This window comes from Amblyomma mixtum, chromosome 6 (assembly GCF_055824585.1).
Source record: "Amblyomma mixtum isolate Tamu chromosome 6, ASM5582458v1, whole genome shotgun sequence".
NCBI lineage: Eukaryota > Metazoa > Arthropoda > Arachnida > Ixodida > Ixodidae > Amblyomma > Amblyomma mixtum.
This window is the reverse complement of record NC_143017.1, coordinates 48,125,837-48,140,202: the sequence shown is the minus strand read 5'-3', so window position 1 is coordinate 48,140,202 and position 14,366 is coordinate 48,125,837. Positions and strand designations below refer to the sequence as shown.

The 14,366-nt window shown below is 46.8% G+C and overlaps 2 protein-coding genes across 3 annotated transcripts in view; both read left to right on the top strand.

Annotated features, from left to right (window-relative positions):
- The window catches only part of me31B (ATP-dependent RNA helicase me31b), a 30,657-nt gene extending 16,962 nt beyond the window's left edge, over positions 1-13,695 (top strand). For both annotated transcript variants that reach the window (XM_089547851.1, XM_089547850.1), the window contains exons 10-12: positions 2,661-2,872; positions 3,257-3,368; positions 11,254-13,695. In XM_089547851.1, the coding sequence (XP_089403977.1) occupies positions 2,661-2,872; positions 3,257-3,325 (281 nt within the window). In that variant the 3' untranslated portion in view covers positions 3,326-3,368; positions 11,254-13,695. The remainder of the gene's footprint in view (positions 1-2,660; positions 2,873-3,256; positions 3,369-11,253) is intronic.
- LOC149339013 (uncharacterized) lies at positions 5,691-9,471 on the top strand. Its single transcript, XM_089547849.1, has one exon. The coding sequence runs from the start codon at positions 5,716-5,718 to the stop codon at positions 6,601-6,603; it is 888 nt and encodes a 295-aa protein (XP_089403975.1). The 5' UTR covers positions 5,691-5,715; the 3' UTR covers positions 6,604-9,471.
- Positions 13,696-14,366: the final 671 nt, after the last annotated feature.

Below are 14,366 nucleotides of genomic sequence, written 5' to 3'. Positions count from 1 at the left end.
GAATCCGTAGCGTGTTGTTGAGTGGGCCCAACCGCAAATAAGCTGTGAGCCGTTGCCTTCCGAAAAAGAGGCAGGGGGGTGATGACGGAATATTTTAGAAGTATAAAATATGGTTACATTGCTTCCCTACTGCATCCCGATCAGTGCACTGCGTATTCAGTTCATTTTCGTTCGAACTTCAGCTAATTCGAACTGCCTCCTCGTCGAATTCGAATTAACTGGCTTTTACTGCTGTACAGTCTTTGTCAAAAGTAACCAGGCTGCATGGTTTGCTTCTAGCTCGTACAGTGGAGCTCTTACAGCTTCCCTGAAGCTCAAATGGTCGTTAAAAGTAAGGACTGGGGGTCTTCTTACCTTCCAGCACCTTTTGTTTTTTAGGAAAGCCACAAGGGCTCCACTATACGAAGCTAGAAGCAAACCATGCAGCCTGGTTACTTTTGACAAAGACTGAACCTTAATTTTTGAAACCTTGTGTCTCAGTTGTGAATGCGGTTCTCTACGGTGGTCGGTGTTTTGCGCAGCGACGGGGGAGGCTTGGATGAGGGCCATACTGGCCGTTGCGCCATTGTCGCTGACACCAGCGGGTATTCCTAACTGCTGCGTGTAGGCCCGCTCGTAAGAACTCTAAAAGAGCTTTTGCCTGTGGTGGGCAGAAAGCCTGTCCTTGGAACCTTCTCTTGCACGTTATTTGACACCCCACATTAATGCTTCAGCTGTGTTGCTCCTAGCTTGGGTCCGCATTCAGTTTATCACAATCACAACTCTCAGTCGGCCACAGTGGCCACTCCTGATTGGCTGAAACGTCAAAAGCGGATGTGGTGGTTCGGATGCAGTGAAAACTGCCAAAGGAACGGGACATCGATGTACCACACATAACGTACGCTCCATAGCAGTTGCTTAAAGATCCCAATAAGGTAACAACCAACATGGCGCAGCTCATTGAAGCGGAGCCCTTTGCTTCGGAGTGAACTTGTGGGCATGTAAACTGGCTATAAATTTGGCAGGGGGCTTTTGCTTAGTCTTATCTTGCCTATAACATAGTGTATGGACATTAAATTTGTCCTGTTCCTTATCTCATTGGACGGTTCGGGAGCTCTTAGCCCTAACGAGCACCAGTTTATTGCAGAAATTGTTCACTTGCGCAGAGCGTAATGTCACGCAAAATGCTTGCATTTAATGCGCACAAACAGGCATTCGCTGTTGCAGAACTGTAGCTGTTCAAGCATCCTGCGTCGTGATAGTGTGCAGTGTGTGGCAGCGCGAAACCGCTTGGATGTGCACGGATGGTTAGTCACCAGTGATTCAGTGCTACAGTGGTGCGTTTGACATGCCAGAGGCGGCTCTTGCGCATCCACTTATATTCGGAGTCATATTTCTTTTTGGCAAGCAAGGGCTACACGCTGGCCATTCAACTTTTTTTAACACGGCAATATACTGTAATCCCAAAGTTGGTCCAGTACGGGTACTGCATTCCCGCAAGGAAATTTTTTGCCTGGGTGACGGCTGGTTAATTTGGAAACTCTGTGAAGGGGGACATGGGTCTTAGAGCATTTTTTTTATTTACAGACCAAATGCAATGAAACTGCACATACTTATTCAGTTTTTTCTGCTGATTTCAAATATGCAATTTGTTTAGTTCTAGACCAGTTAGTTCCTGAGGTATTAATATATATCATGCCATTGTCTGCTGAAACAATAGAAAAGAAATGGGCCACCAGAAATTTAATTTCAATGTGTGGGTAGATACTACAATGTGTGAAGAATGCAACGCTGGAAGCAGTTTTCAGTTTTTTGACCGTGTGGACAAATGGGCTTAATAGTTAGTTTTCAAGTGAGTTGACCAGACATACAGTGCCAGAAAACATGACACACATGAAAGTAACTATTAAGCCCATTTGTCCACACGGACAAAAAACTGAAAACTGCTTCCAGCGTTGCATTCCTCACACATTGTAGTATCTACCCACACATTAAAATTAAATTTCTGGTGGCCCATTTCTTTTCTATTGTTTCAGCAGACAATGGCATGATATATATTAATAGCTCAGGAACTAATTGGCCTAGAAATAAACAAATTGCATATTTGAAATCAGCAGAAAAAACTGAATAAGTCTGTATAGTTTCATTGCATTTGGTCTGTAAATAAAAAAATGATCTAAGACCCACGTCCCCCCTTAATATGACTATTTTTCGTGGCCGCTAGTGACGTAGAATTAACGAGGCTTTACTGTACTGCTGCCGCTTAGTTGCAATGTAACTAATTGCGTACTGTGCGATGTCAGTGCACGTTAAGGAACCCCAGGTGGTCGAAATTTCCGGAGACCTTCTCTACGGTGTCCCTCTAGCCTGTCGCTTTGGAGCATTAAACTCCCAGAAACCAGACGTCCCCTTCCTGCGTGTCGACAATTCTGGTGAGGCTGATTATGACGGTTTTGATTGTGACACTCTGAATGCGGATCCTGGATATGATCAGGGTTACTGGAGGAAGTGAATCTTTGTCCGGGTTGTTCACTGTGCGGCACTCTTAGCTGTTGCGTGCGATCTCTTAACAGTTGTACCGCGGGTGCACGGGGTTGTAGGTGAACTGCTTTATCCAGCGTGCTTGCATTGCACTGTGCCCGTAGTGCTTTTCTCACCGTCAACACTGCTGCTTGCTGCAGACCTCTTCACCAGGGGCATCGACATCCAGGCTGTCAACGTGGTGATCAACTTCGACTTCCCCAAGATGGCGGAAACATATCTGCACCGCATCGGCCGATCGGGGCGTTTTGGCCACCTGGGCATTGCCATCAACCTGATCACCTACGATGACCGCTTCTCACTCCACCGCATTGAGCAGGAGCTCGGCACGGAAATCAAGCCAATCCCCAAGGTTTGTCCTTTGCGCTCGTCTTTCTCTTTTCGCCTCGATCGGCTGCAGTTCCTTTTTCTTTTCCTCTAGATTCAGCGACTATGAGCCTTTTTACGCAAAAATCTATGCTTCGTTTGAGATTCTGTAAAAGCTACATAGTGAACCTACTCTTGAACACACGTAGGCAACATCGCACTCTACTTGTCTAGGGCATTTTGTTTCCGCTTGGTGTAGTACTGCTCGGGTTCCATTTTGTTATGATGAATGCATACTAGTCAGTTCTGCTACTGAAGTAGCATGAAGACACATGTGTTTCTGACTCTATGAGTGAAGCTTGTGGCAGCCTCCTTCTGTGTGTGTGCAGTCTGGTTGACATTGTCCGGTTTTCCTCCTTTCTTGGTCCAGGTCATCGACAAGAACCTCTACGTGGCGGACTTGCAAATTGAGGACCCAGAAGCAAACGCCAGCAAATAGGAGCCAATCATCGTGTATTTTTTTCTCATCAGCATACTTCATAGTAGGTGCCAGTTTTCTTCCTACTTTTCGGGAGAGCGCAACTTTTAAATAAACTGCGTTCTCTTATACCCTCATTCGCCAGATTACCGCATAAATTCGTGTAAGGGGCGCACCCGAACTTTCCACCCATGGCCTCCGTGATCAGCTCTGCCTGTGAGAAACTGTGCGCTTGATAGCGGATCGCATATATTCGTGCTTGATCACGTGTGCTCATGTATGTACGGGTTGTTGTTATTCATTAGCGATATTTTGTGCTAATTGCTAATGAGTAACTACAATGCAAGTGCTGAAAACCTGTACTTCCTTACTTTGGTGGGTTCAAAGGAGTAACTGAGAGTTACTGTCAGCTGTTCTCACTGCTGGGGGTGCCATAGAGCTAGAAACTTGCATAACAGAGTGCTTCAGCAGTGGTGCACGTGCTATGACCTTGACTTGCATGGTGGTGCTTTGCATTGTAGTTCAGCACCGCAAATCGAGTAAATTCAGTTCAGTAAATTGCAAGATATTTCTGGGGTGCTTTCTTGCAGGCATTGAATTAGAGTAAGGGCCTTAGCCAGCAAATTAGTCTACACCTGGTTCAGAGCATTTGATGCAGTAGGGAATACAATCTAGCCCATTTATAGCGAAGTCCCGCTTACAGCGAAATAGTATTTGTAATGAAGGGATTTCCATTTCCCATTCCCATTTTTGTATTTTCAATGTAATTCTGGTCCGGTTATTAACGAAGTCAATAAAAGCGAGTCTGCCGATGTAGCGAAGAGATTTTGTAGCAACTCGAATAATCTGTCGGATCGTTCTTGGGCCTTTAAGGGGGGACCACGGGTCTTTCGGGCCGAAAAATGCCGAAAAAATCGGTTTTCTGAAAATGTTATTTTCGAAATCAGCAGCTATCTATCTACCTATCTGTTAAATTTCTCACCTCTGAGTCCAGTATTTTGGTCATAATACCAATTTATATAATCCGTGTCGCCATAATCTGAGCTGAAATCTGCGCCGAAACGGCAGTTTTCCGCGATGCGTAGCGTCCGTTCCATGCGCGGCACCGTAGACATCTTGGTTGCATTTGAAAGAGCCGCCTTTTGCCTTCAATTTCCCGCCAGTGCTGCTTCTTTTCGCCCGTTGGTTGGCGAGAAAATACCAAAAAAAAAAGGTGGCACTCTAAATCCTATTGGTTGTCGCGGCGCACGTGACACCTGGTCGTCATCCGATTGGCGGAGCTGGCTGGCAGCGTCTGCTCGGCGCGCCCGAGCCGCGGGGAGACGCGTCTTTGTGCCTGACCGTGCAGTACACGAAACGCGCTACGATGCCTGGTTCCGCTCGCAAGGTGCATTCAAAGCAAAAATTTGGTGCCAAGAAAAGGAAGAAGTCGCTCATCGATAACTTCAAGAGGCGCCATGCTCCAACTGTGCGCGCCGACAGTGACGAGACTCCTGCGCCGAGCGATCGAGTCGGCGAGGCTGCGCAGCTAGGCCTAAGTCGCTCCGAAGCACGGGAAGCCGCTAGCGGCAGCGCCCGCATCCGCCGCGATACAGTGATGCTCGAGCCGTCAGATTTGCTTGAAAGGAATATGAAAACTAAAAAAAAACTCCAGGAACTTGCCTCAACTCCAGCGACGAAGAGGAAGTCTGCTTGTTTCCGCGACGACAGCTCGGCGGACTGTTCGCGCGACGAGGCAAGCTTCACGATCGTTTGCCTCGAATCGCTCAACAGTGCGATGCAACAAGTGAAGTGTAAAACGTGCGGCGGCGACGACGTTAGCTTCGCAAAAGGTGAGCAGGAATACGGCCTCGCCGTTAAACTTCTTCTTCAGTGCGCAAACTGCGGGGACACATCGTCTACATGGAGTTCGCCGCGGGTATGTGGCAGTCAGAAAGCCAATCCTTTCGTCGTGAATGTGCTCGCTGCGCGTGCAATGCAGAGCACTGGGAACCAGCAGACAGCTCTGAATGACATTTTCTCGTCACTCAACATATCCCATCGCGGTCTTCACACTAAAACGTGGCAAGGCTACGTGAAGAAAAAGTTGACGCCTCCAGCAGCCCGTGCGGCCAAAGAAGTGACAGAAGAGAGTGCGCGGTCAGTTCGAGAACTTTATAATGAACTCGACTTTGGGAACGCCGGCAATATCGCAGTGTCATACGACGGTACTTGGATGACACGCGGCCACACATCCCACATAGGTGTGGGCTCCGTCATCGAACTTTTTACAGGACTCGTGCTTGATTACGTTGTGTTGTGCAACTTCTGTGCCGGCTGCGAGCGAGGTCCGAAAGAAGATGACCCATCTTACCAGTCCTGGAGGGCTGGGCACCTATGCCAAAAAAACACCGAAAAAAAAGGCTGGAGAGATGGAGGTTGAGGCAGCTGTTATACTTTTTGAAAGGTCTTTGGAGAAGTATGGGCTTCGCTATACGACAATGCTTTCAGATGGTGACAGTCGGGCCTTTCTAGCAGTGCAAGAGGATGATGTGTATGGATACATCAAAGTGCAGAAGGAAGACTGTATCAACCACGTACAGAAACGTATGGGAACAGCCCTGCGTACTTTGTTGTCTAAGCACAAAGGTACCGAGAACCTTGGAGGCAAGGGGAAATTGACAGGCAACCTGATCACAAAACTAAGTTCCTATTATGCCTGGGTTTTGAAATCTCATAATGGAGATGTAGAAGCAACTCAGAAGGCTGTGATGGCCACCTACCATCACATTACCTCTACTGATGAGGTACCAAACCACAGCCTCTGCCCATTGGGACTGGACTCTTGGTGCCGACACAATGCGGCAGCAGCCCGAGGGGAACCTGCTCCAAAGCACCGCTACAATATTCCACCTCATGTTTCTAAAGCTCTGCTCCCTGTTTATGAGCGGCTGTCGGAAAGGAAGCTGTTGGAGCGGTGCCATAGGGGTAAAACCCAAAACAGTAACGAGAGCCTTCATTCCCTAATATGGGCCTTGGCACCCAAGGAGCGCCACGCATCAAAGTTTACTGTTGGAGCTGCCGTGGCAGAGGCAGTGATGCGGTTTAATGCAGGCAGCGAAAAAACGTCTGCAGCGATATTAAAGGAGCTAGGCCTCAATACGAACGCAAGGGGCACAAAAAGAATGGCCGAGAAGGACCAGCGCCGAGAGCAAAAATGTGCTCGAAAACATTCCATTGCTGAGAATGTTCAAGGAGTCCTCAGGAAGCGGCACCTGGACAGTAGGAAGCAGAAGGACTACATCCCTGGAGGCTACTAGCCATTTCCTGTTGTAAAAACCTCACTGCCCCTGCAAATATTTATTAAACTGTCTCTTGCTTGTTTTTTGCACTTTTCTCAAAATGCATATTGTCGACTACTAGCAGTCTTGCGGCCTTGATATCTCAGCAACCAGGTCACATAGAACTGAAATTTTTTTTGCAATGGAAAGCCTAATGTATGCTGTGTGAAATGTTGGGAGCAGATTTCTTCATTTTAACCTTAAAAATTAATTGTTTCGATTAATTTACTGTTACTTGGCACACACATTTTGTATGATGAAGTTCAGAAGGCTGTAAAAAGATTAATAATTGACATATCAAAAAACTGCTCTCAACATTTCACAATTCACTCTTCTGGCTATCTAACCATGCCTTGCAATCAATTTTTGATGAAGCCATTATTTTGTCATTTGGGCCTCAAACAATGGACATTAATTGTTAATTATCTGGAAATCTAATTGGCCTAAAGTAAAAAGAAATGCATATTTGAAATCAGCATAAAAAATTAAGCAAGTCTGTGCATTCTCATTAAAATCTGTCGAAAAACAAAGAAAATGGCTTTAAGACCAGTGTCCCCCCTTAAGGCAAATCTTTGGACGAAAATAATGGCGGAGCCCTGCTGACGGCAACCCTCATAGTGGTGTCAGCTCTCCCACAAAACGAAAGGTGGCTTCACTGCATCATTTGACGCGATGCCCCAGTGGCGCGCCGTCCTGCGCGGAAGAAACAAAATTAAAAAAGGTGGGTCGTTGGTGACGTCACGGAGAGCGACTGACTGGGCCAGTTGCGGTTTTTTACTTTCTCTCCAGTGGGTTCTTGGCACTCGAGGCAGGGATCAGAGAGCTGTGCGTGTTGGAAGCGCTCCTTTGCTCCGCCTTAGTGTTGTTTGTATGCACTTCTTACTCGCCGTCCTGCCTTGTTCCGCTTCCTTCCTATTCCGTGACCGCTGACTACTCTGGTTAAGGCAATGGGCCTACTGAGTTGTCACCTTTGTCGGAACAGATTCGATCTCTCTGGCTGTGTCGAGTCTCGTGAGCCCCGGCACCTTCACGCGGGGAAGAGAAAGGTTGTCTTTGAAGGGGAAGAAGATAAGCGCACAGTTCTGTATGTGGTGTGCCGAAACGTCTAGAAGAGCGATATCTCACGGAAGTGTGAGATCGCGCAGTCCACATTTTCAACAATAATCAAGAACTGTAGCAAGATAGGCTACCGTTCTTGATGTCCCCTCGTGTTTGTGCGCTGCTTTTGTAATTTGGCTCACAGCTGTGTGAAGTAGGCCCTTGTCATTCCCGTTTGTGACTGCATACATGATGAGCTTCATTCAGTTCTGCTGCAGAATGTTGGCTGACGAAAATATACCACAGCACTGATATGCAGTCGCTTTGCTGCGATGGCGGCTGATGTCTAGGCTTGCTTTGCCAGCTGCGAGCCAAGGCAGAGTGCACTGATGCGGGAAATGCGTTTGATTCTTTTGTTTATGGGGGGGGAGGGTGATTGCTGTTGCGTCGTTAGCACCATTGTTCATAACATGGTTCATAACAAGCACAGTTCTGTATGTAGAGGTGCTGAAACGTCTAGAAGAGCGATATCTCACGGAAGTGTGAGATCGCGCAGTCCATTTTCAACATTAATCATGAACGGTAGCAAGATAGACTCCATTGTCGATGACGTAAGATGGCAGCGGGGAGACCAAAAGAGGATCCGGTGTGCCACTTATGGCGACGTAGAAGCCGCGCTTTACAAGTGGATCCTGAGAATGCGATCGAAGAACATTCTGCTCAGTGGACCGATAATGCTGGCGAAGGCCCAGGACTTTGGCTTCGCTCTCGGTCACGTACTCTTCCAGCCAGAAAATGGGTGGCTTCAGCGATTCAGGGGGAGGCATGTCATCACGTGTAAAAACATTGTGGGGGATGCGTCCATTGACAAGTGTTCACTCCAACTGTAGATGGCCAAGCACTGCGATCTGATTTTTGCATATTCCAACTAGGATATATACAACGCAGATAAAACCAGTCTGTTTTTCAAACTGCTGCTAATAAAGACTCTCGCAGCGAAGACTGACAAATGCATGGGCGGAAAGGACAGCAAAAACCAGATCACTGTGCTCATCTGTGCAAGCATGGATGTTTCGGACCATATTTGTTGGTTGTTGCCAAATCCAAGACACCACGTGGCTTCGCCAAGATGCTGTCTATGCCAGTGACTACGTAAGCAATAAGAAGGCATGGAGGACGAGATAAATTTTTTTGCTAGTGGCTCGCAGACTTTTACAGAGATGGTCCGAAGAAAGGCAAGGTGCTGGTGCTGCTTGAAAACTGCAGTGCGCATCGCATCAACGCACACTTGAGCACTGTCGAGGTTTTGTTCACTCCCCCCAACTACTGCCAAGGTAAAGCCCATGGATCAGGGGGTTATAGCCAACTTCTAGGTCCACTACCGACTTCGAGTCATTGAGCGCCTCCTCGTCGATGCTCACACTGCCGACAATGTGGCCAACATGAAAGTTCCTTTGGCGAAGGTGATTTCGTTTGCAAATGGAGCGAGCCTTTTGGGACGTGAAGCATTCGACCATCGCCCACTGTGTTGAGAAGGCTGGCTTCTCCGGAAGTAGCGGGGGGGGCACTTTTGACATAGGTTCAACAGCTGATTGTGCCGCCTCCTTGGAGCAGCTTTGGGAGTCCGCTAGCGGGTTGTACCTCGTGCCTTCAGGTCTGAGCCACATGGACTTCGTTTTCGGCAACGTTGATCTTGTTAATAACAGAGGACTTGATGACTGATGAAGTTGCGGGAGTGTCGTGGACGGGACCAGGGTGGACGGCGCATCCGACAGTTAAAGGTGCACTGAAGAGGAATCTGAACTTGTCTTCTTGCCGCGAGAATATCTACACGTTCCGAGCTTTCTTAGAAACTGCGCTTTACTGCCCTGTGTGGCCGATTTCCCCAATTAAATCGACTTAACGTCCGGCTCCCGCCTTTTTTTTTAATTCTCCCTCGTACGGTGGGCGGAGTCGAGCAACGCGTGGAGCACCTTTCACCCAGTCCCGTGGGGCGGCTTGCCGCTCTTCCATCGGCGGAGTAATGCGTAGTAGTCCGTAGTAGCAAATAGTCCGCGTATTTTTATTTCTTCGGGCTTATTTTGCGGCTATATTATCTGCGAATGAAACTATTCATGGAAACCTAAAACAAAAAAAGTGAAAGCAAAGCCTCCACGGGACTGGGTGAAAGGCGCTCCACGCGTTGGTCGACTCCGCCCACCGTACGAGGCAGAATTAAAAAAAAAAAAGGCGAGAGCCGGACGTTAATTCGTTTTAGTTTGGGAAATCGGCCATACAGGGCAATAAGTTGCAGTTTCTAAGAATGCTCGGAACGTGTAGATCGAGTTCCCGCGGCAAAAAGACAAGTTCAGATTCCTCTTCAGTGCACCTTTAATGCAGTGAGGCTGGTTCTGCCCCTAAGCCAGTGACCCGTGCAGTGACCATCGCAGCAGTTGACACTCTGCGCATCTTCCTCGAGAGTTTGGAGTTGGATCAGAACTTCTGTTTGCAGTGGACGGCTGGGAGGCCGCGATCCTGAAGTCCGCACTCGCGAAATGTGTTCAGGGAACGCTGGACCAGTTCTTCCAGGGACAATAAATCAATTTGCCGATATTTGTACTTTTTCTTTCAGAGACCAGATATAGCGAAATAGTGGTTAGAGCGAGGTGATTTCAGATTCCTGCTGACTTCGCTATAATGGGGCTAGACTGTAGTGTATGGGTTCATTGCTGTTGTGCATAAAATAGATTTTGAGGGCAGTGTTTTGACATGACTGTGCAGATGGGTAAAGAGTGTGGTGTTTATTACACTGCACTTCCCTAAAAGCTACCCTAAATTGAAATTTTTGGTTTTGCTTGAGTTCTGATTTCTGATGTAACTTGATCATGGCGGGATTTCATTGTGTACTTAAGGGGGGATGAGGGTCTTGAACACTTTTTTATTTGTTAACATATCTTTCTGAAACTTAGCACCTGGGTATATCATTGAATGCTGATTTCGAATATGCATTTAGATTTCAAATATCTCAGCTGGAAGGAAATATATGGCAAAATAAAATATCCTAATTAGGTCATTTCTTACGGGCCTTTTAAGTAATTTATCAGTTAAATAAACATTTTTAAAGAATAAGTAAACATTTGCAAAGGCCCGAAGCACATCCTAAAGCTAACAGAATGTCTACAAACTAATTTTGTTGATCATAAATAAACAACAAAGTTGGAAAGAAAAAATGATGTGGCAGTAATTAGCCCACACTTGGCCTAATTGCTCATATATCATGTTTAAAGGAAAAAAAAGCTTTAGGATGTGCTTTGGGCATTTGCAAATGTCTGCTTATTCTTAAAAAATCATTCTTTAACTGATAAATTACTATAAAGGCTTGTAAGAAATTACCAAATTTGAATGTTATTTCGCAATAAATTATTTTCCAGGTGAGATTTGAAATCTAAATGCATATTTGAAATCAGCATTCTATGATACACTTGCGTGCTAAGTTTCAACAAGTTATGTCGAAAAACGAACAAGTTTTCAAGACCCTCATCCCCCCTTAACTAGTGCATGAATTTGTGAATTAGCAGCTTGTGCAATGGTGTTCTTTTCTATTTGTTCCAGATTTTGTACGTCACTTCCAGGAGATTCTGTTGCATACTGTACAGAAGGAAAAAATGTGCAAGAGTGCGTGTGAGTGTGTGTTGTGCGCGTGTGAGGAGGAAAAAAAATAACTAAAAAAAGGACACTCGGAACTACTGCAAGTGGAAGAAATTCATGGAATGCCTGCTGATGTGAACAAGTATTTATTACCTTACTGGAAGTGCCGTCTTATACCATAACTTCTACATAGTACCTTTTTTTTTTTCTTGCGTGAAAATCGTCGGGAAGCCCACAGACACGAGACTTTGTTTCGATGAAGGAGAGCGGTGGGATGTTCTGTTTTTCGAGTGAAGTATTTTTTTGGTTCCGCAAAATTAGTCTTGAGAGAGAGTCTGGAAAAAAAAGAACAAGTACTTTCCTGGCTGCAAACATGGTGCTGCTTTGCCCGCCCTTGCGACATTGTGTACAGAACAGTTGAGTGGCGCGGGGCACATTGTGGTGGCAGCGGGAGACGTGCTTCTCGGTGACAGTTCTGGAAGGGATGCTGGCCAGAGAGTGATGGAGCCCCTGCCTAAGAAGTCTCTGCGACCCTCCATCTCTCTCTCGGTGTGCTGGCAAGACACAGAAGACGACTGTGTCCTCTCTCCATGTGAAGTGCAGTGTGTGTGTATGCCTGTGCGTTGTGGACTTTTTATACACCTGTGCGGACTAAGTTGAAAGAATAAGGCAGGGCCTATGCATTGTGGAGAAGACTGACTGATGTTTTTCGCAATGGCCGTGCATTTATTGGCTGGCACTTTGTTTCATTTCGCAGCAAAGCACAGTTTAGTCCGATACTAAGTGAGACTTGATCGACATTTGCCTGTGCCAGCAAACGCTTTGAGTAGAGGGAACAAAAAAAAAATTGCAAGTTTCGATTCTTGCTGCGAAAATGAAATTTCTCTGTGCTGTCTTTGATTGGCTGTCCACTCGGCTGAGCTAGACTGATGATCTATAATTGGAGTTTGTGGACAGATTTGTGTGCTTTTCACTTTGTTGCAATTGCTGGCTGTCTTGACTTTTTTTTTTTTTTTGATGAGTGCTTTCACTTCCATTCATGTTAACTGTGTGGAAGTGCCTGGCATTGAGCTTGATGACATACCAGTGAGTGTCATGAGCAAGAACGAGAGAGAGGCTCGCAGATTTCTCCCCTTCACCTCACTGGAGCCCGGTTTTTGAGACGCCCCTTTTGCATCGAAAGCGCCCCACTTTGTAGGCAAGCTTGATAATCGTCCACGCGCCATACACCACCCTCGCAGCAGCAGCATGGGGGGCGAAGCCCACGTATCCTGTGTATATAGAGTGTAAATTTTTGTACATGTTTCTGTTTAAACAACTGGCTGGTTGGCTCGACGTCTGTCGAATGACTCGTTTCTTGCACTCTAACCCCGACGGGTCGAGTTGGCCAGCTTCATGCATGCAACTGTGTTGCTCACTGAACACCGTGCCGCGCTACTTTTTGAGCTAGTGCTAATGGGTTATGCATGGTCACCTAGATGATGGCTTCCTCACGCTTGCTGCTGCGACGGCGGTTGTTGGGAGTAGTCTGCCAGTCTGGGGTTTGCTTGGGGACTCCAATCACTGCCCCCCCTTCTCCCTGCCTTTTTTTTTCTCCACCCAGTCTTACTAGTTTGTTTACGTGGGTGTAGAAGTGCGTTTACCCCCTTCTAGTCTTCCTTTTTTTTCTGTTCTTTCGGTCCCCCTGGCCAGTTGTTCCCCTTCCACGTTGCCTGGTGCAGCCTTTGCACCCCTTGTTTTCTCACCCCTTCCCCACTTCTTGCTCTTCTTTCGATGTTCTACTTTCTCAACAGGTTCGCCGTAGGCGGATTTGCGAAGTGCCGTAGCCCGCAGGATGCATGGACTCCAAATGGTGTGCGGTTCGGGGGACGCAAGAGGCACCATGTCCGACAGGTGCTCTGTTCGGACCTAAAATCCACTTCCTTGCTGACCAGGAACTTCCCCCGTCCCGTGCATCATCTGGGTAGCTGTGGGTGCAGAAATTTATTAACCCAAACCTTGGGTCTTTTGGCCTCCCGGGGTTGCCCACTGCCAAGCTCCATGCATCCTCGCTGGCACACTTGTACAATTTGGAATGCTAGGCCAAAACAAATTTGAGATTATTTTTTTTTTATTACTGCCAAGTGGAGGGACCCTGAAGAATGTCGTCGTTCAGTGCTCATTGATATTGGTCGAGGTATTGTTTTCATCGGTAGCAAGCCTTTGTTTTGACAATGCACACAATGGTAAAAAGAAGGCCGCGGCAATTTTTATCTCCCTCTTACTTGGGCTTTACTTATGCAATATGGCTGGAAGGTGATTGGCCTCTGATTGGTTTATTGGCTCAAGTGAAGACCATATCCCTTAAAGGTCTTTGTGATCGGAATAACATGTGACCTGCCAAAATAAAGAATTTATCTTTTATAACTGCTGGTGTCTAATCTGTGTTGTTGACTTGTGTGGTGTCATGGCCTGAAGAGACTTTTTCCCAGTCTGGTTGGCAGCACTGCCAAATGTGCCTTAGTTTTAAAGTGCCTTAATGGCTGGTATTCAGAGTATGCAAGGGGTTGCACAGATGTAAAGTACCCATGATTGTGTTCGTCCCACGTCCCCATTTTACGCTGTCTACAAAGACTAGCGCTCCACATCGTCTTTCTCGCGCTGTCTACAACAGACTCTTCGGAGAGTTGGTAAACCACGATTGTAAGTACCATTGTTTAATCTTGTTTTCTTTGGAGGTGCCCTTTCATCATAATCATCAGCCTGACTACGCCCACTGCAGAGTGAAGGCCTCTCCAATTAACTTTCCTTTGCCAGCTGCAGCCACCATATCCCGACAAACTTCTTAATCTCGTCCACCCACCTAACATTCTGTTGCCCCCTGCTATGCTTGCCTTCGCTTGGAATCCACTCCGTTACACTTAAGGACCAGCTGTTATCTTGCCTTTGCATTACATGCCCTGCAGAAGCAAATTTCTTCTTCGTAATTTCGGCTATGATGCCATTAATCCGAGTTTTTTCCCGCACCCACCTGCTAGCTTGTGGTCTCTGAATGTTGTGCCTATCATTTTTCCAAGTTTCTGCCCTATAGGTGAGTA

Bases quoted from the DNA above. Each gene is read 5' to 3' on its own strand.
- LOC149339013 (XM_089547849.1), top strand. From the start codon at position 5,716: ATGGAGGTTGAGGCAGCTGTTATACTTTTTGAAAGGTCTTTGGAGAAG.